The following is an 18321-nucleotide window of genomic DNA, read 5'->3' on the forward strand; positions in this document are numbered from 1 at the left end:
TGAAATCGGAATAGCTCTCATAAATATAAGCAATTAAGTGCGGTTCCTTCCAGTACCAGACGATCAGGATATCCGCCAGCCCGAAAAGCATAGTATGCAGAACACGGGTCGGCAGAGTGGCGGATATTCCGAAAATGCCCAGACAAGCGTTCGAGCCCCGTGGCTCCGGGCATTCAGTGCCGACAACGTGGCGTATGCGCAATTATCTGGCAACCACAGCGGAGGGGCGGAGATGCGGAAAAGTCGGTGCAGGAACCGACTGCCTTAAGTTCTGCTGGGTTATTTAAAGTTCGCGTTATTAATAAATGCCTCAGCGGGGCAGTCGCTCTGCCTTGCTGCCTTGCTGCCATTCTGGCTTGCCTTTGGTCTGATATGCAGCGCTTGATTAGTGCAGGGCCTAACTTACGGCCAAAAGGGGGCTTCCCATCGGCTTCTGGGCGGGAAGCGTGCTGGGTCCTGGCTTCCTGCAAATTACTGAGAGTTTTGCTGGGCGCAAAGTTTGGCGCGTTATCGTGGAAAGTTTAATGGAACTATGTCGTGCCGTGCAGCGCCCCCAAAACAGGCGGTGCAAGTCAGACATCCTTGCCACCCACCCTTGCCACTTGCCTCCCGCAACGTGGATGCAATGCATCGGCGATGGCGATGGCGGGGATTAAAGGGTGTGCTAGGAGACTGTGTTAAGCCTAGTTGGTTCTCAGCAGGGGCTCAGCTAATTGCTGAGGACACCGCCACATGACAGATTTGTTAGCACAAAAATTAGTAGGAAAATTGGGTAGTGCAACTAATGAATTAATTATTGTCGGGGAGAATAGGGAAGCCGAAGTTAAGCTGATGGGGAATTTCATTATTCAAGAAATAGTTTTGAGCTTAGATATAAAAATCTTGTAGGCATAGCACTGCAAAACAATGATGCATCATGCAACTTATTCATATTGCTTTTTATTTATTCCTATAATTCCCTAAAAGATTTTTGTTTTTGGTTATAAGGAGAGCGCAATTTATTTTGTGAGCATTAGATGCTGCCTATCAAAACCGCATTAAACATTACTATAAGTTGAATTAAATTTATAGCCCAAAGTCATAGAGATATAGGCAAAACCACAACCAAAGTCAGTTGAGTAACCACTGCCGAGCAATTATGCGTGGCTTTTGCCAATAATGAAGATGGCGCTCCGATTGTTGACTGTCATCCGGGGGCAGAGGACCAGGGATCCCAGGACCCCATGTCGCAGCAACGCAATTTGACCCACAATCGATGGTTTATGGTTAGCCAGGGGGCGTGGCCAGCGGCGGGTCATGTCATCGGATGGAGATCCCGATTGATGACTGACAGAACGAAAGGGGGCGGGGGGATGGGCGGGACTCTATTGACTGTCTGTCTGTTTGTAATTATCAGAGGACTATCTGAAATGGTTTCCTGTTGCCTGCAGTTAATGCGCCTTAAATTGTTGCCCCAAGCCATGGGCAACTTGCTCGGAAAGCATTTAAAATGTAGAAAAAATATCAGGCTGGGAAGGATTTTTTTGCCCCATTTCCTGTTTACAAACATTCAGCAAAGTTTTCCCTTTCAGTCCCTGATATGCAACTTAATTACTCTGTGTTTTCCACATTTGTTTGCATTTAGTTCTGCACAAACAGAGCAGCCCGCTCTACGTAAATAAAAAACTGCAATAATTAATGTTTGCCTCGCGTTCTTCGTGTTGATTTTGTTGTCTTCATTAGTAATTTATTCCCATATGGCTGAGACCTTAGGTGGGTAATCCTCTTTGGTTTTCCCCACCAGTTTGAGTTTTACTTTGCAGAATATAACACTTGTTATTTGTTAATGGATGGGAAACACTTTTAAAACAAATGGTATTACCAGTATCAACAAGTTTTAACAAATTATTCCAGGCTTTCAACGGTTGTTAGGGCGATTAATATTTTATACAAATAGCTAACTGCTTGATAGAACTACTTGTATTTGCTTTGAAGGACCTAACACTTTGATTATACATCTGAGCACATTTAAGAAAACAATTCAATTTAGTTGGCTCCAAATCGTAACCAAAATCCCCTTCAATCTGAACTCCCCATTGGGACTCCCATAAAAACTACGCAGACTAATTTATTGCTACCAAGGCAGGTATCTTAAAAAGAAAGGACTCCTATCCGGTTTACCTGCTCCACTATCGCTGCATATCGCATTGCCAGTTAATTTGATTGACATTTATCCGTTTTATTTTGAGAGTGTGTGCTCTTCTCCAACAGCCATGGCCATATCAATGGCCCAGTGGTGGCGTGTGTCTTTAGCCGGGTTCTCCGCTTGGTCTACACTTGACACAGTGTTTGCACTTTGCGCTGATTTAATCTCTTCGCTGCCTTTGGCAGTGGGCTTGGAACTGGGCGGGGCTGCGACTGTCTGGGCCCCGATTGTGGGATCTGGATAGCAAAAGCTATAGCTGAATGCCCGCCCAGTCCCTCCCCGCCGCTCCCGTCCCCCTACGCTAAATTGGGCGCGTGATAAAGAGCAGGAAAAGATGGAGGAAAGTCTGGAAAAAATAAAATGGGAGAAAGAAATCCGGCTGTTTGCCTTTGGTCTCTAGGTGTCTCCGTGGCAGATTCCATTTGAAGAGTGCAGGCGGGAAAAACTGAAGGGAAAAATTATTGAACATCTGATGCAGTTATGATAATGTCAAAGCATTTCCACTCAAGTGACAGTTTGGCTAGATTTCGATTATGACAGGCAAATGGAAGAGTTATTGCAGATTAATGCAAACCCTTCGAGTGGTCTGACATCGATTTGGGTCAGTAATTGTTGAACGAGCAAGTTTCGGTCTTTAATGGGCGAACTTTTCGAGACTGCTGAAATATTAAACCGCTTTTGCAATCAATTGGAATATTTTTGCAAGGACTTCCTTACTATATTTTATCTATACAGTACTTTCTAGTAAATCATAAAAATACAATAGTATTGTTTAGATCAATTCTTTTCATTGTATTTCGGCGACACGCCTATAATCCATAGCTTATATTATGTACCTCGTGTATTTTTGTATATTTTATTTCTGTGCGGACCAACTTGCACGGCCCAAACAATATTTATAATAATTTACAAAATTTATGTTAAAACTTTTTTTATGTGTTTGCGCCACAGTCGCAGTTAATTTGGCAAAGTTTTGCGGCTTGTTCGGCGGTCAATTGTGTAATTTGTGTACAATTTATACCTACAAGCTAAGGGTGGCTTTTTGCTTTTATCCTGTTTAAGTTATTTGCATTTTTACCCCAGATATTTAAATAATAGTAACTTAAGAGAATTTAAGGCTTAAAAGAAAATTTAAATTAAGAAATTGATTTTATTCAATTTAGCTAAGCGCACGGTAAAACACACAAATATAAATACAAATGCTTAGAATTTAGTACGTATGTCGCTGATAAAAAACTTAAACAAGTGAGTTTAACAAGGCACTTCAAATTTGATCCCACACGCCATAAAGTTGCAGTAAATAAAGGACAGCGATACCTGGTGTATATCCTCCCTTGGATATGGAGCAGTCGAGGCAAATTGGTGTTTACAATATACTCCCAATTTTAGGCAGGTGGACTTGGGGGCGTGGCTGTTGCCATAAAGGACCTGGGCTATAATTTAAGCCGGTAACGTGTTATCAGACCTAATATGTAATACATTCCGGTGGTCAGTTGGGAATGATTGTTGGTAGGGGGTTCGGGGCGCTCCGATTGCTGCACAAAGTTGGCCGAAACAATAGACCCCCTTCCTATTGTTCGGGATTTATCCCTACGCTCGAGTGTTTGTGTGGTCGGCCATTTGGCCCTTTTGTTTTGGCTTATTGTTTTTGAAATTCACATAAAATGCGTTTTGCTTTTGTCCCCCATGTTCCAATGCAAGCGTTTGAGACTTATATTTTATTGATGGGCGCGGGAAACAACGTTGTGGAGTGAACAAAACCAGAGATTTCGCATTTGGTGGGCCAGTGCCAGAGCAAAATAAACCTAATCCGGAAAATCTAATTGAACCCGCTCGTGATTATCAATATAAATTATCATAAAACTATTTTGAATATTTTAAAAGCCATAAAGTAGATTGTTATATCGAATTTAAAAATATTTGTATATGCCAAGTTATAATGATTCTACATGCCTAATCGAACCTAAATCGAATTTGAAATAAAGTTTACCTGAATCGATTAAGCAAGATCATAGTAAAGAATATAAGTTAAATCAGATAACCCCTATTTAAATAGTATTACCTATATTAAAAACGAAATTATTTGCCGCGATCTCAAGAGAAAAGCTTACGAAAAGCACAAAGATAATGCTATTGAAAAGCCCTCTCACTCGTTGCTTAACCTTGTGCAATTACTTAAAAGCTTCACCTCTAAGGTTTCTTGATTGTTGTTTATTAATTTAAGTATCATTCTACTGAGAGATTTGACGATGTTGCGTGCTATAGTGAAGCAAGGCTTGAGGGCCAGTTCCAGATTGGCGGTAAACAGAAATCCCGATACATCCTCGTACGTTCAACAGCTGGAGGCGGAATGGGAAACGGCGAAGCCCTTTTCGGAACTTCCCGGCCCGACGAGGTGGCAGATATTTCGTGGCTTCCAAAAGGGAGGACAGTACCACCAACTGGGAATGGATGAAGTGATGCGCCTTTATAGAAAGCAGTTCGGCGACATATGCTTGATACCCGGATTATTCGGCATGCCTTCTACTATATTCACATTTAATGAGGCCACCTTCCAGAGGATTTATCGCACGGAAGGTCAGTGGCCCGTGAGAGAAGGCGCCGAGCCTGTCCTCCACTATCGCAAAAATCGGAAAGACGAATTTTTCAAGGACTGCGTGGGGCTGTTTAGCAAGTGAGTAAAATTGCCTCCTTTTGCTACTTGTCTTATACAGTGTTAACCAATAAGTATGATGCAGTCAATTTGGAAATTAAACAAAATAGTATTAACTTGCAAGGTTAAAGTCCTTTTATTACAAAGTAAAGTATTTTTTTCCATCTGCACCTATTTAAAATTGTCAATTTGTTAACCAGGCATTTTTCATTTCAGTGGCCCGCAATGGGGAAAATTGAGAAGCGCTGTGAATCCTGTCCTCATGCAACATCGAAATGTGGCTATCTACCTGAAACCGATGCAGCGGGTCAATCGGCAGTTTATCAATCGCATCCGGGAGTTGCGCGATAAGGATTCCGCTGAAGTTCCCGCCGACTTTCTGAGCACTGTCAACCATCTGACCTTCGAGTCCGTAGCGACAGTGGCGCTTGACGAGGAACTGGGACTCCTTCGGGAAGTCAATCAGCCTCCCGGGGCCAGGAAACTTTTTAAGAACATTGAAGTCTTCATGGATTCGTTTTTTATACTGGGCATGAAACCGTCAATCTACAAGTACTTTCCCACACCCACCTATAAACGGTTCAGTCAAGCTTCGGATGAAATCTTCGATACATGTTCAATGTATGTGAACAAGGCAATTGAAAGGATTGAAAGGAAAACGGCGCAGGGAAGCACAAAGGATGAGAAGAGTGTCCTAGAGCAGTTGCTTCAAATTGATAGGAAATTCGCCATTGTTTTGGCCATGGATATGCTAATGGGTGGGGTTGATACGACCAGCACGGCAATAGTGGGCTTATTACTTAGCCTGGCGAAAAATCCGGAAAAGCAGCAAATTCTCAGGAAGGAAATTTTGGGCAAACTGCCGTCGACAGACAGAGATTTCTCCTTGGAAGATATGAAATCGCTGCCATATCTAAGGGCCTTCATCAAGGAGTCTATGCGCGTTTATCCCGTGATCATTGGAAATGTCCGATCCGCCGGAACAGATGTTGTACTATATGGATATCGAGTTCCAAAAGGAACTCATCTTCTTATGGTTAACAGTTTTTTACTGAAGGATGAGCATTTATTTCCCCGGGCAGAGGAATTTCTCCCGGAACGATGGCTACGTCAAAAGGATGGCAACGAAGACAGTGCAAATGTCCTGATCAACAACAGTTTGAATCCCTTTGTTTACTTGCCCTTCGGATTTGGGCCACGTATGTGCGTGGGTAAGAGGATTGTGGATCTAGAGCTCGAGCTTACTGTGGCCAACTTGGTGCGAAACTTCCACATAGAATATGATTATCCCACCGAAACGACATTTAAGACTACATTTCTTTACAAGCCTAATTTTCCACTTAAATTTAAGTTCACTGATGTGAAGTATTGACACTTCGTTAAAAATATATATTTGTTTTCTTCATCAGGAACAAGTATGTACTTAGGGAAACCAATAAGAGTAAACTGTGTAGTATAAATTTAACCGCAGCATTTGACTTAATTTCTCAGAACGCATACACGCATACATACAAGAAAAAGTTGTAACTCAAATAAATTTATATAAGAACCTCAAAGGATGATAATAAGAGCGATATGCTCGGTTTTTGAGAACAGTTTATATTGTATGTAAGTATTTTAAGTTAACAGAATTTAAAAAATGTAACAGCCTGATTTGAATATTTAACAGCACCTGGCTTGGCGCTCAACAGCACGTGAAGCAGAACAGCTGTTCATTGGGTATTTCCCACGCCTGGTCACACCAATTCTGTGAAACAGAAGTGATTCATACCAATAAAAACAACGTAAATTGATAAAAATTCCTCCTGTTTAGGCTGCAAACCAACTGCCAGAACTCTTTTGCTTCTTCATTCGTTAGTGTAAATTCGTCAAACTGGGTAACGACATGTCTACGAGTTCAATGGAAAGTAAGTGGAGCAGGGCGATGACGCCAGACAAAGAATTTGCAATCACCCACACCTTTGTTTTTTTTTTTTTTGCCCGCAGAACATCTTTTCAATCTAAAATTTGCCGTAAAGGAGCTCGAGCGCAACTCAAAGAAATGCGAAAAGGAGGAGAAACTGGAGAAGGCGAAGGCCAAGAAGGCGATCCAAAAAGGCAACATGGACGTGGCCCGCATTCACGCAGAGAACGCGATTCGGCAGAAGAACCAGGCTGTTAACTACCTCCGAATGAGTGCTCGCGTGGACGCTGTGGCCAGCAGGGTCCAGTCCGCCCTTACCACACGCAAGGTCACCGGCTCCATGGCCGGCGTGGTTAAGGCCATGGATGCAGCTATGAAGGGCATGAACCTGGAGAAAATCTCCTCACTCATGGAGAAGTTCGAGTCGCAGTTCGAGGACCTGGACGTGCAGAGTTCCGTGATGGAGGGTACCATGTCTGACACAGTGACTACCTCAGTGCCCCAGGGAGATGTCGATAATCTGCTTCAGCAAGTGGCAGACGAGGCTGGCCTCGAGCTTAACATGGAGCTACCCAGCGGAGTCCAAAGCCAGACGGTTGGAGCCTCAACAGCCGTATCCCAGGAACAGGACGAGCTTACCCAGCGACTGGCTCGTCTTCGTCAGGCCGAATAGATGAGTGAAGTGCTGCCCGTTGAATTTCTCTGTTTTAGCAATTAAAATTAAGTACATCCAAAATATAAATAAGTTTAAATTCAGTGATTGAGGATGCTTCGTTTATACATGGCTTACCACCAAGAGGAGCCGATAAGTAAAAAATCTATTGAGAACCCACAGACTTTTGTATTCTTGTCAAATCCACTTAGCTGAAATATGCTACTACTTACTATACCTAACAGATGACTCACGAATCTTAAAAGGTTTTCAAATCAGTTGTCTTATAAACTACTTTTTTTCATTTTTGATTACATCTTTGTTTCCTTCATTAAATTACGAAAGCAATTAAAAATTAAAGGCTAATAAAGGCTTACAATAGCTTAACAATGTCATTTAAATGGTTTCAGACTCGATATCAGTTTGTTCCTAAATTAAATGATTTGTACTTCTTCAAAGGTTTGACTTTATCCAAAAACAATTATGTAAGTTAAGACAGATTACAATTAACCATGTTTCTTGAGAAAGAAGATGCTATCTTTCGAACATATGAAAAAAAACACTTATTTGATGAATTCTTAAATCTGTGAACAAAAATAGTTATAGCAAAATTTAAATTGTCCGAGTTTTAGCTGACAGAACAGTTGAAAAGTGAAATTAGTTTTTTTTTAAATACGGTTCTGTAATAGCTTTAGTTCTTAAAATAGTGTCAGAAAAAGTTATATTTTAGGTCCCCGGTTGGGGTTGGGAGTGCTGAGGCGGGATGGTGGGCTGGAAATTGGTCAACTGCTGCTTGGCACGTTGCTTGCGGGGCTTGCGTGCCGCTGGAGGATTGGGTCCAGGTGTAGATCCGGGTGCACTTGTTCCATCCGCCGACTGCTTGTTCTTGGGTTTGGGTCCTCGACGCTTCTGCTCTGTTTTTCCCTTTGGATGCTGGGCCACCATGGGAACTGAGCGCCAATTGTCTCCGTGCTTGTCCAGTCTCTTTTTCAACAGCTCCACATCGCGATTGCGTCGTCTCACTATCTTTTTGATTCCGTTTACCCTGGAAGATGAGTTGTGCACATGTTTGTTTACTTTTTATATTGCACTAATGTTGCTGCTTACCTCATCACACAGCGCTCATTTTCCGCCTGAATCCTCTGACATTTATCGTAGAGCTTTTCCACTAGCTGTTTGTACATAAGTGCCTTCTTATTTAGAAGCATTTTTTTTAAAGAAATTATTTCTTAATTTGTTTACGGGTTGCAAGCCATTCAGTGTGACCAGGTGGGTCAGTTTTCATACCAGATTGGAGGTGTCGTTAATTTGAAAGAGAACCAGTTCACTTGTACAACTCATGTTCCTAACGGATATTTTTCTATTAAATCTACGTAACATAAAAATATTAAAAAAGTTTAAAATTATATTAGTCAATGACCTTAATATACTGAAAAATTTGCTCGTTGATTGGAACTAGTTCTTTCAGATGTTTTCCAGCTACCGTCTGGCAACCCCACAGTTCTGCAATCAGCCGAATAAACAAATTAACAACTTGCTTCACCAACAACAACCGGCATGCCAAGAAATTCTTCCAAAACAGACAAGAAGTAACAGAACAGCAAATAAACAAAGTGTTTGCACCAACTATTATGTCTGCAGCCAACATGCCGACAACGCCAGGTGCCCAAGGATCGGGAAATCAAGTTCCCACAACCAGTACTGCAATAGTAAACAACTTCCGGGAGCTGATCAAGGAGCCGAAGAATCTAGACGAGGCTGCAAACTACCTGTACCAAACGCTGCTCGACGACGCCGTGGCTGGGATCTTCATCGAGACACACCACCTGCGCAAATCGGGCAACCTGGCCGCCTTGGATGGAGTGCCAGAGGACTCGAGCTACCGCATCTGCGAGATGCCCAATCTGGACATATTCGGCATTTCGACGGCCAAGAAGCCGATGGATTGCACTTGTCCCAACTGTGATCGCCTGGTGGCCGCCGCCCGCTTCGCTCCGCACCTGGAAAAGTGCATGGGCATGGGCAGAATATCGTCGCGAATCGCGTCCCGCCGCCTAGCCACCAAAGAAGGTGCCACATCCGCCCACCTTCACTCCGCCGGAAACGCCGGGGGCACCGACGACGAGGACGACGTGGACTGGTCGTCCGACAAGCGCCGAAAGAAATCTAACCAGAACTCCCGGAACAATGGTTCCAAAAAGAACAATGGCAAAACCTTTTAGCATGTAATAAAAATCTTCATCAGATTGGTCTTTGCCATAGAACAGGACATTTACAACGAGTAAAGGATGCTTTCTGATAAAAATGCTTGACCAAGAAATGCAAAATGCGACCTAAACTAAATTTGTGTTTTCTATATTTTATTAGCTATTTTTCTTTCTACGAATTAAGACCTTTTCCACAATTTAAAAGGAAAGCAAAAGAAGAAGGAAAGAAGTTTAATAAGCTAAAATATTTCTCCCGAACACACGAATGTTTATTTTGCAGTCTTTCCAATTGCATAAACACGAATGTGATCGACCACTAATGGGGTCCAAATCGCGTTTCTAGACATTTCTTCAAATTGTTTTTCTGCTTTAGGATGGGTGTTTGAAAAGGGTTTGTGTTTCATCTCCAGGACATCATCATTAAAATTAACATTTCCACCAGCAGTTAAGCCCAGGACTAGACGACACTAAAATAAAACAGGAATATTAAAATAAGCAATACCAAAAAATATGCAATTAAATCATGCTTTTACAAAAAGCTTACAATTGTACTCACCTCATGCTTATTAAAGGGTTCAAGGAGTGTTGCATTTGTAATGGCCCCGAAAAATTCTCCATCGACCTCGAATACAATTTTATCTGGCTGCCAGATTATTGTGTAGTCGTGAAAGCCATCCGCATAGTAAAATACTTCATTCCTGATGGTCATGTGCTCGACTGGATTTGGCTCAACTCCGGTTTTGTCCCACAGCACTATACTTCCGAATAGAGAAGTTCCGTCTAACGAGCATTGTTGTTTGTCCTGCAAAATTGTATTGCCCCTCACGTACAATCGAATATGATCAACGAAATCATCTTGAGACTTGTCGATTTTCGGAACAAGGAGAATATCTTAAACAACAAAAGAGAAACTTTATGCATTTACCACAAACAAAAAATGTTTTTATATGATAAATAGTAGATACTGATATTTTAAGCACTCACTTGGGAATAACCAATCCCCTCTGGGCATTTGAACTCTGACCTCCACTCGACCATATTTAAAGGTGAAATCGGTGTGCATATTGGCGGATCTGAAGGTCTTGGAGACCCATGGCTCTCGCCTCTTTCTTTTTGAGCCCGTCCCACATTCCTTTTGCCTTTCTAGACCCACTTTTTGCTGGTGCAACCATGAAGGGTCTTTTCTTTCTCTTCTTTGGTAATATTGATATGCAGTTTGTTGTTGGTTATGTACGAGTTACTTGGGTCCGCCACAAAGGCCACAAACTCCTGATTCTTTCCGCCAGTATTTTGATATCTAACCTCATGCTTCCAATTATCCGTAATGTTTTTATTGTCATCAAAATTGTCCTCGAAGAGTAAATCGCCGCTCGAGAATCCGCTTTTATAAGAAGTCTCTGATAAAGTTTCTACTTTGTAGATCTTAACATGCTTGCATTTTTCCAGATCTTTCAAGTCGATATTCGTCTCCAATCCAGTCTCATTTATCAAAATACCTGATCCATTTTTGTTAATCTCATAAACTGATGTCTGAATTGTTATGTTTTCCCTTTCTTCTACTACGACATGAACTCTTAGCTTGGAATCGGGCTCTATAGTGTTTTGTAACTCCAATTTCACTGCCCAGGGACCTTGGTTTTTAAATGAATATGCATTGTTAACGCACTCATCTCCAAATAGTTCCGCTTGAAAGAAAACCGACTCTATTTCTCTCAATTTTCCGGGCAACTTAATGAAAACCGTTTTGTCGTCAACATTTACCACTGGATGTGGTATATTCAAGGCTGCTATTAGATAAACGAGATTTACCAGTAAAACGCACTTTCTCCTCATGGCAGTTATTTTAAGACTGACTTACTAGATTTAAATAATTTAATAAAGACTCCAGTCAAGAAGCCGATTTGATAACGTGGGGTTATTGCATTCTCTGATTAAAATACATATGTACATACATAATCAATTATTGTTCACTTGTAAAAAAATAAAGACCGCTGTAAAGTCTGATCTGCAAACAAAAGAATGCTTTGGTTTTCACTTTCTACTAAATAACTTATTTAGATGCAGGCGGTTAACATTTTTTGTAAATTTTTATTAGTGGTTTTTGAGATAGAACAATTTTTATCATTTTTCAAAAAATAAGACTCATAAAGCACAGTTTGAGATTAATATAAACATACAGTATGGTAATTCTGATGTTTAACTTTGTATTTATTATATTTTATAGTTTATATATATGCTTTAAATTTAGTCTTCGTACTCATCAGTGGAAAAAACATTAATGTTTTTAATTATCATCTCAGCTTGCTCCCAGTTCGTACCCTTTTTAACAGCGTCCTTTATTTTAAAGGATAAGCCAGTGTCAAAATTACGATAGCTTTTAAAGTTTGTTGGAATGCGATTGTCCGGAAAATTGTACTCTCCTCCAACAGTTAAAAATAGTTCAATGCGACGCTGATTAGTTTAGGTTTTAAAAAAATATCACATTCATATTAGAGAAAAGTGGCTGATATACCAAAGGGATACTTACTTCTATTTGACTCAGACTTTTAACGACTGTTTCGTTTTTTATTTGAGCAAAGGTGCGCCCATCTACCTTAAAGATTATACTCCGTTCCTTCCAAATAGCCGTGTAGGTATGAAAATCATTTCCGAAGTGATCGCTTCTACTGGAAAATTCCTCCACTTCATAGGGCCGACCTTTACCTTCTATGAGAATTGCTCCGGCAAAGAGTGAAGACCCTCCGATTTCGTTGCTAGCAAAGTCACTTAGGTTCTTATTACCCCGAACAATGGCAATTCGAATGGCATCCTGATCGATCGATGTCAGCGTCAGTCCTTTAAAGTTTGATATAATTTAAAAAAATCTTTCATAGGAAAGCTACTAATGCCAGGAATAAGGTAAAAGTGTTTTACCTGGAAAAAGAAGGTTCCCTATGGGCATTTTGGCCTCAATGTCGATTCTGCAATACTTAAATGTGTCCTTTGACTGCAGCTTAGCCGAATCAAAGGGCGGAAAGAACTTCCTGAACTGGGGCCTGTAATTCTTTTCGCCGCATCTCTGGTTTGAATCGGTGTCCCTATAAGTGCAGTTCTGCAGATAGAATGGATTCTTCGACCCGTAGTTTGATTTGGTGACCTTCAGGTGCAACATGTTGTTTTCGACAAACGAGTTAGCTTGACGATTCACAAACGCCACACCCTCGTAATCCGGTTCCAGTAATTGAGATTGCACAACATGTCTCCAATTCTTGAACGGGTTCTCCTTATTTCCAAATTTCTCAGTGAATATTATACGTCCACTGCAGTTAATCGGCTGCTCATTGTGGTAAGAAATCGTGGGCAGGCAGTACTTCATAGATCTACGAAGTTTCTCGCACTCAGATGGGTTTTGGGATACGGTAAAAACTCGGCTCGTAGGCTCCACCAGAACTTTGCTGCCTAAAGACTTAATCCTGTAGCTTTCAAGCACGGTCTCGTTAACATTGGTCTCTGTGATGGTGGAAATCCTCAGAGTATCGTTGAGGTACTCCCTTATAGCCCAGGGATGAACGAGATCGGTGTCGAACTTGTAATCGTATGCGGGACACTTTCCTCCTTCGAACTCAGTGTAGAAGAAAACCGATCTAATGCGATCGTCCTCTAAAAGTTTGCTGAATCAATTTGTTTTAACCGCCAAAGTGGTTTTCTCTCACCTGGGTGCGATACCCATATCCAAGGATCGTTCTCGGTCGAATTTACTAAAAGCCGGGCCACTTGAGAAGATTCCAAGCCAACAACCAGGCACGGCAATAATGACAGTAATAATTTCATCTTCATCTATTCGTATACGGGAAAACACTGAATAAAGTGAGTTTTCTGAATTCCTCTGCGAGCTTTATTCGAGATAAGATTCCGCCTGGCTTCTACACTTGTATGTAATTATATTTTACCATGTACAATTATACGGATTATCAGTTTGCAAATACACGTATGTAATCGATCTTTAGAGAGGGCTGCTTCCAAGTAGGCAGCCACTGCTCTTGGGCCTGGTGGAACTGAAGTTTCGCCTGGGGATGGTAGTTTCTCCAGGGCTTTTCATATGAGGCGGTGCGCAGATTGTCCACGAAGTCGCCAAAGCCCCCCACAGATAGACCCAAAGATATGTAGAACTGAGGGTAGATTTGGTTAAACAAATGTGGTTTCTCAATCGCTATAACTACTCACCATCCTGTCGAATGGGGCCATCAGACCGCCCTGTTTCCACCTGGGATTCTCGTCCAACTCCGTAAAGCCGTTCAGCAACTCCCCATAGACCTGTCCATCCACCGAGAACTGGAGTCTGTTGCTGCTCCAGTCCAAGCTGTAGGTGTGAAAGTCATCGCCAAAGTGGGAGATCTTTCGCTTGCTCAGCCACAAGTCCTCCCGCTGATGGGCATCCGTGGAGAGTACGGGTCCGCCGTACAGGGATCTTCCATCCACGAGCTTTCCGCGGGGCATCCTTAGCACGGAGTTGCCTCTGGCCAGGGCCACTCGCAGCTGTCCGGACTCGTAGCCCGATTGTCCGTACCACTCAGTGAGGGGTTCCAGCAGCAGGAGGGGCACTATCTGGTGACTCAAGACTTACTTCAGGACGCGGTTGTATTAAAGTGACTTACCCAATCCCCCTTCGGCAGCTTGGCCCGAATCTCAATCCGTCCGTATTGGAAGGCAAATGTTTCCTTGGTGCTCACACGGGGTGCCACAATTGGCGGCATAATGCCACTGGGCCCACTTCCCGTCGAGTGTAGAACACACTCCTTGTGTCGGTTGTGGGTTCCCGTACAGCGTTCCGAGAGATCGAGCCGGGAATTGGATATGGACAGGTCCGGGCGATAACTGGACCACAGTATTGGCTCAATCTCAAGGTTGCCCTCTTGAGCTTTGGCGTTCCCATCATACAAGACGAACTCTGCATCCTTTGAATCCAGGGGCAAGCGAACCTCGTGGATCCACAGGGAATCATTTAGCTGATCGAAGTTCTCGTCGAAGATGAGTTGACCCTTACACAAGGGAGCGACTATTTGTGGCGAAACCTGACTCTCAGAGGGAACGCAGACGGAGGGATCTGAAGACTCCGTATTGCCTCCTTCGATATTCAGTTGGTTGTTGTCTGCAATATCCTCGTCATTTGGGGAGCAGCCTCTCGGGCGGTAGTTTCCACCTAAATTGCACACTGTCAAGGGTTGGGCAAGATCCTGGTAAACAGCCTTCTGGTGCTGGACAGTCGTCCAAAGGTATAGAACATCTTGGGCCCTTAAAGGCACTGAAGTGAAGTTATTTGTCCATTTGCCATTCTCGGCTTTTGTTAAGCGCACATTGTACTGTCCCTCGGTAATAAAGGAAGTGAAATTCCGGTTGCGATTCACATTAAATGCCACCACTCTCACGCCTTCCTCATCTATGAGATTTACAAACAAAATAACAAGCAGTCATTAAAAACACTTCCAAATTAAATATAAAAAAAATATTTGTTCCTCATTAAGAAGAGATAACAATGTTTATATGTAATTATCATCTGAAGCACACTACTGTTGGTTATGTGCACGCCAGAAAACACAAGGGATCGGAAGAAAAGGATGGGAAGCTTGAAAAGGCTTACCCCTTTCTTACCTGGAATAGAAACGCTAAAACCATTTTCCAACAGCTCCACTGTGGGTGTGGGAATCTTGTAGGCATTAGCGTAGCCAAATCCTATTAGCAGGACCAATCCAATGCACAATCCGGACATTCTGAATCCTCGACTTGCACACTAATCTCCCAGAATCCGAAGCGTCTGACTCAGCCTGTGTCTCTATCTCACTGAAAGACCGGTTTCTGCCGCTGGTGCTGGGCGATTATTATTTGTTTACTTTTAGTTGGCCCGGACAATCGCGATTCGGCGTATGTAAATTCGCATTCATATCAGCTCCGTATGCGATCTGGCTTCTCTGGAAATTGGACATTTTATAATCAGCCAATAGACCCCGAAACCTTAGTTTTAACGACAGTTCTCTCGGTGATCCCCCTTTGATCCAAAGCTTTAACAGCTGATGCGATAACAAAAGCTCGTTTTACACTTTTAAAAATGGTGGCTTAAGATGGCTCTAATCCCCTTTTGATGAAATTTTAAATATTTTTAAACCTTTTAAATTATCCTTATACCTGAACAAAATTGTATGACTTGTTGTTTTATTATACACCATTGCTAATGATGCAGTTTTAACAACACCTTATATTTTGCTTTAAGATATAACCAATAAATATTAGTGTTGCGATGATAATATGATTGTTGTTTTATTTTAAACATTCTATATAAAAACTGTAATAATAATCGACTTTGAACAGCTAATAGCTAAAAAAAATTAATTCTTAAAAATTGATAATTCAATAACATTTTGTGGCAAACTATTTTTTGATGTGTTTCTAACATTTTGATCTTAGTGCAGCTGTGATCAAGGGGAGCTTCAACCGGGGCAAGCTTTCAAGATCAAGATTTTCTATCTGATGCACCAGTCCCACCGCACAGGTTCTGAGAATAAAACGTTTATCGAGTTCTAGTTAGTACATTTAACTTAAAACTGCGTCATGCGCTGGGAAACTCTGCCATGCTTTTTGTTGCTAATTTTAAGCTGCGAAATTTCGGGTTTTAAAGTGCCCGGCGTTGATCTCGAAATGCTAGATGACCAAGGATTCAAGGTGTCCATACCAGGTAAGGCTTAATTTATTTCTGCGGGTTGTTTTATGACACCAGAATTGTTTCATAAAATTATTCATAATGAAAAAGCTCTAATATCTTAATAGCAAAACGAGCTTAATACAAATTCAATAATTATTATTAATAAAAAGTTATTATTAAATTTTTTTTCATTTTATTAAGTAAAATAAATATAAATTCCAGACCAATGTAGTATTCACCAAAAAAAAAAAAAGGTTTTGAGCATTTTTTTAGTTTAAAGATAAAAGCTTAGTATGTATAACTCTCCTTTCGTTTTCAGATGAACCTGGCATTCAGCGAGTGTTTTACATGCTCCAAATAGACGACGCGTGTCCTGCTTTTATGGACTACATAACGGAGGCGGTAAACGGAAGCTGGACCTCCACGCAAAAGTCGCGTCTCCAGAACAACGACAAGCTTCAGATATCCATGCTGGTGCAGTACAATGAAGAGATCTTCGAGAAGAGCGAAACCAGGGTGATAATCAACACCCGCTTGCTGACCACCAAGGACTCCAGTTCGAGGACCATCAGTTTTCCCTCGGGAGAGGGGGAGTGTCAGGCAATCCTCGCTCCGAAACAGGAAACCAAACGATGCAAGCCCGCCCAAACGATCCTGAGCAATGGTCGCCGCACCTGCCAGGGTGAACTCATCTTCGAGGACAACTTTTCGGACGCCCAACTGAACACGACGACCTGGAAGCACGATATCCGGTACTAGAAATGGTTTAAGTTCAGAGGATTATCATTCGATAACTAAACTTTCTTATAATAACTAGGCAGCGCTTGTACCAGGAGGAGGAGGAGCTTGTGGCCTTCGATAATGCTCCTAACAACTCATTTGTAAAGGAAGGCGAGCTCCACATCGTTCCCATTGTAGCCAGGGAGGTTGAAGAAGGAGGTTTCAAGCTGGGAGATCGCTGCACCGCCGTGGAAAACACGGATCAGGAGTGCAATATTGCCCACAGCTACCATAGCATCAAGCCTCCAGTTTTCTCCGCCCAAATTCACACCCGAAACTCTTTTAGTTTCAAATTCGGAAAAATCGTGGTGAGAGCCAAGTTGCCCAAGGGCGATTGGCTGTTTCCCTGTGAGTACCTATTAAAATACCTTATAAAACGATACATTTTCATTATTTTATCAAGATCTGATGCTCCAACCCATGTCCACTTATGCGGAGTCGCACTATGCCAACCAACTGCGTGAGTTTTTGCAAAAATTAAACTTATGAGCCGTTAATATTGTGCTGTACAAAATGAATTAATGTTAAGTGAGATATGTATGTATTTAAATTAATTCTGAATTCCATTTTCAGGTATTGCTTTTGCCCGGGGTAACACGGCTTTGCGCACCAAAAAAGGAGATGATATCTCGGGAAATCATCTGTATGGAGGAAGTGTTATTTGGCATAATAGAAGGGCCGTTCAATTCCTCAAGGATCGAATAAGCAAGACGCACTACGGCGATGATTTCCACAACTATACAATGGTCTGGCAGCAGGATAAGATTACGCTAATGGTTGATGAGGAGGTTTACGGAGAGCTATACGATGGATTGACGTTTTTCGACGAGAAGTGCTTTATAATTTTTGGCGTGACAGTGGGAGGCTTTATTAATTTCGATGATGCGCTGTTGGCCAACGATGTGAAGCCCTACACAAACAAAAACCCGCGGGCGGCCCGCTCTTTTTGGGATAACCGCCATAATTGGCAACCGACTTGGGGCAGGCACAGCGCCATGATCGTAGACTACGTTAAAGTTTATGCGGAGTAGGGTTCAAATCTGTCACAAGAAATGATTTCAACTGTAAAGCCTTTTAAAATAAATAAAACATTTTGTTTCGCTGTTTATAATTTATTGTGGTAACTTACGTTTAATTAGCCGTTAATTAAAATAACTACAGTCAAAGTTGACAAAGTGATAACAAAAGCCAACGGACGAAAAATAAAATAAATAAGGGTGGTATATTCAAATGAATTTCTGCTAAGACACAGTGGAGATCGCAACCCT

The 18321-nt window shown here is 41.9% G+C and overlaps 8 protein-coding genes across 9 annotated transcripts; 4 read left to right on the forward strand and 4 right to left on the reverse strand.

Annotated features, from left to right (window-relative positions):
- The first annotated feature begins 4434 nt into the window (after positions 1-4434).
- On the forward strand, positions 4435-6303 carry LOC108088332 (probable cytochrome P450 12c1, mitochondrial). The gene is made up of 2 exons (XM_017186074.1): positions 4435-4859; positions 5055-6303. The coding sequence occupies exons 1-2, from the start codon at positions 4435-4437 to the stop codon at positions 6208-6210; spliced, it is 1581 nt and encodes a 526-aa protein (XP_017041563.1). The 3' UTR covers positions 6211-6303.
- A 266-nt stretch (positions 6304-6569) lies between these two features.
- On the forward strand, positions 6570-7573 carry LOC108088333 (charged multivesicular body protein 1b). The gene is made up of 2 exons (XM_017186075.2): positions 6570-6745; positions 6825-7573. The coding sequence occupies exons 1-2, from the start codon at positions 6724-6726 to the stop codon at positions 7412-7414; spliced, it is 612 nt and encodes a 203-aa protein (XP_017041564.1). The 5' UTR covers positions 6570-6723; the 3' UTR covers positions 7415-7573.
- A 99-nt stretch (positions 7574-7672) lies between these two features.
- On the reverse strand, positions 7673-8660 carry LOC108088334 (TCF3 fusion partner homolog). Its single transcript, XM_017186076.2, has 2 exons — positions 8501-8660; positions 7673-8438 (listed from the first exon to the last, which is right to left on the reverse strand). The coding sequence occupies exons 1-2, from the start codon at positions 8599-8601 to the stop codon at positions 8120-8122; spliced, it is 420 nt and encodes a 139-aa protein (XP_017041565.1). The 5' UTR covers positions 8602-8660; the 3' UTR covers positions 7673-8119.
- Positions 8661-8881: 221 nt separating this feature from the next.
- Positions 8882-9731, forward strand: LOC108088261 (SAGA-associated factor 11 homolog). Its single transcript, XM_017185979.1, has one exon. The coding sequence runs from the start codon at positions 9025-9027 to the stop codon at positions 9613-9615; it is 591 nt and encodes a 196-aa protein (XP_017041468.1). The 5' UTR covers positions 8882-9024; the 3' UTR covers positions 9616-9731.
- A 113-nt stretch (positions 9732-9844) lies between these two features.
- LOC108088259 (gram-negative bacteria-binding protein 2) lies at positions 9845-10663 on the reverse strand. The gene is made up of 3 exons (XM_017185977.2): positions 10585-10663; positions 10157-10491; positions 9845-10067 (listed from the first exon to the last, which is right to left on the reverse strand). Exons 1-3 carry the CDS (start codon positions 10661-10663, stop codon positions 9870-9872), a joined length of 612 nt encoding a protein of 203 aa, XP_017041466.1. The 3' UTR covers positions 9845-9869.
- Positions 10664-11790: 1127 nt separating this feature from the next.
- LOC108088344 (gram-negative bacteria-binding protein 2-like) lies at positions 11791-13410 on the reverse strand. Its single transcript, XM_017186091.1, has 4 exons — positions 13293-13410; positions 12514-13239; positions 12128-12435; positions 11791-12051 (listed from the first exon to the last, which is right to left on the reverse strand). Exons 1-4 carry the CDS (start codon positions 13408-13410, stop codon positions 11845-11847), a joined length of 1359 nt encoding a protein of 452 aa, XP_017041580.1. The 3' UTR covers positions 11791-11844.
- Positions 13411-13447: 37 nt separating this feature from the next.
- LOC108088343 (gram-negative bacteria-binding protein 1) lies at positions 13448-15528 on the reverse strand. 2 transcript variants are annotated; one of them, XM_017186089.1, is made up of 4 exons: positions 15229-15528; positions 14235-15016; positions 13804-14184; positions 13448-13748 (listed from the first exon to the last, which is right to left on the reverse strand). In XM_017186089.1, the coding sequence occupies exons 1-4, from the start codon at positions 15344-15346 to the stop codon at positions 13551-13553; spliced, it is 1479 nt and encodes a 492-aa protein (XP_017041578.1). In that variant the 5' UTR covers positions 15347-15528; the 3' UTR covers positions 13448-13550. The 2 variants fall into 2 exon arrangements, with proteins under 2 accessions (XP_017041578.1, XP_017041579.1); XM_017186090.1 differs by lacking the exon at positions 13448-13748 and having other exon boundaries at positions 13977-14180.
- A 596-nt stretch (positions 15529-16124) lies between these two features.
- LOC108088315 (gram-negative bacteria-binding protein 2) lies at positions 16125-18164 on the forward strand. Its single transcript, XM_017186051.1, has 5 exons — positions 16125-16306; positions 16593-17025; positions 17091-17401; positions 17457-17513; positions 17627-18164. Exons 1-5 carry the CDS (start codon positions 16183-16185, stop codon positions 18082-18084), a joined length of 1383 nt encoding a protein of 460 aa, XP_017041540.1. The 5' UTR covers positions 16125-16182; the 3' UTR covers positions 18085-18164.
- The last annotated feature ends 157 nt before the right edge of the window (positions 18165-18321 follow it).

The sequence above is a fragment of the Drosophila ficusphila genome, unplaced genomic scaffold (assembly GCF_018152265.1).
Source record: "Drosophila ficusphila isolate 14025-0441.05 unplaced genomic scaffold, ASM1815226v1 contig_106, whole genome shotgun sequence".
Classification (NCBI taxonomy): domain Eukaryota; kingdom Metazoa; phylum Arthropoda; class Insecta; order Diptera; family Drosophilidae; genus Drosophila; species Drosophila ficusphila.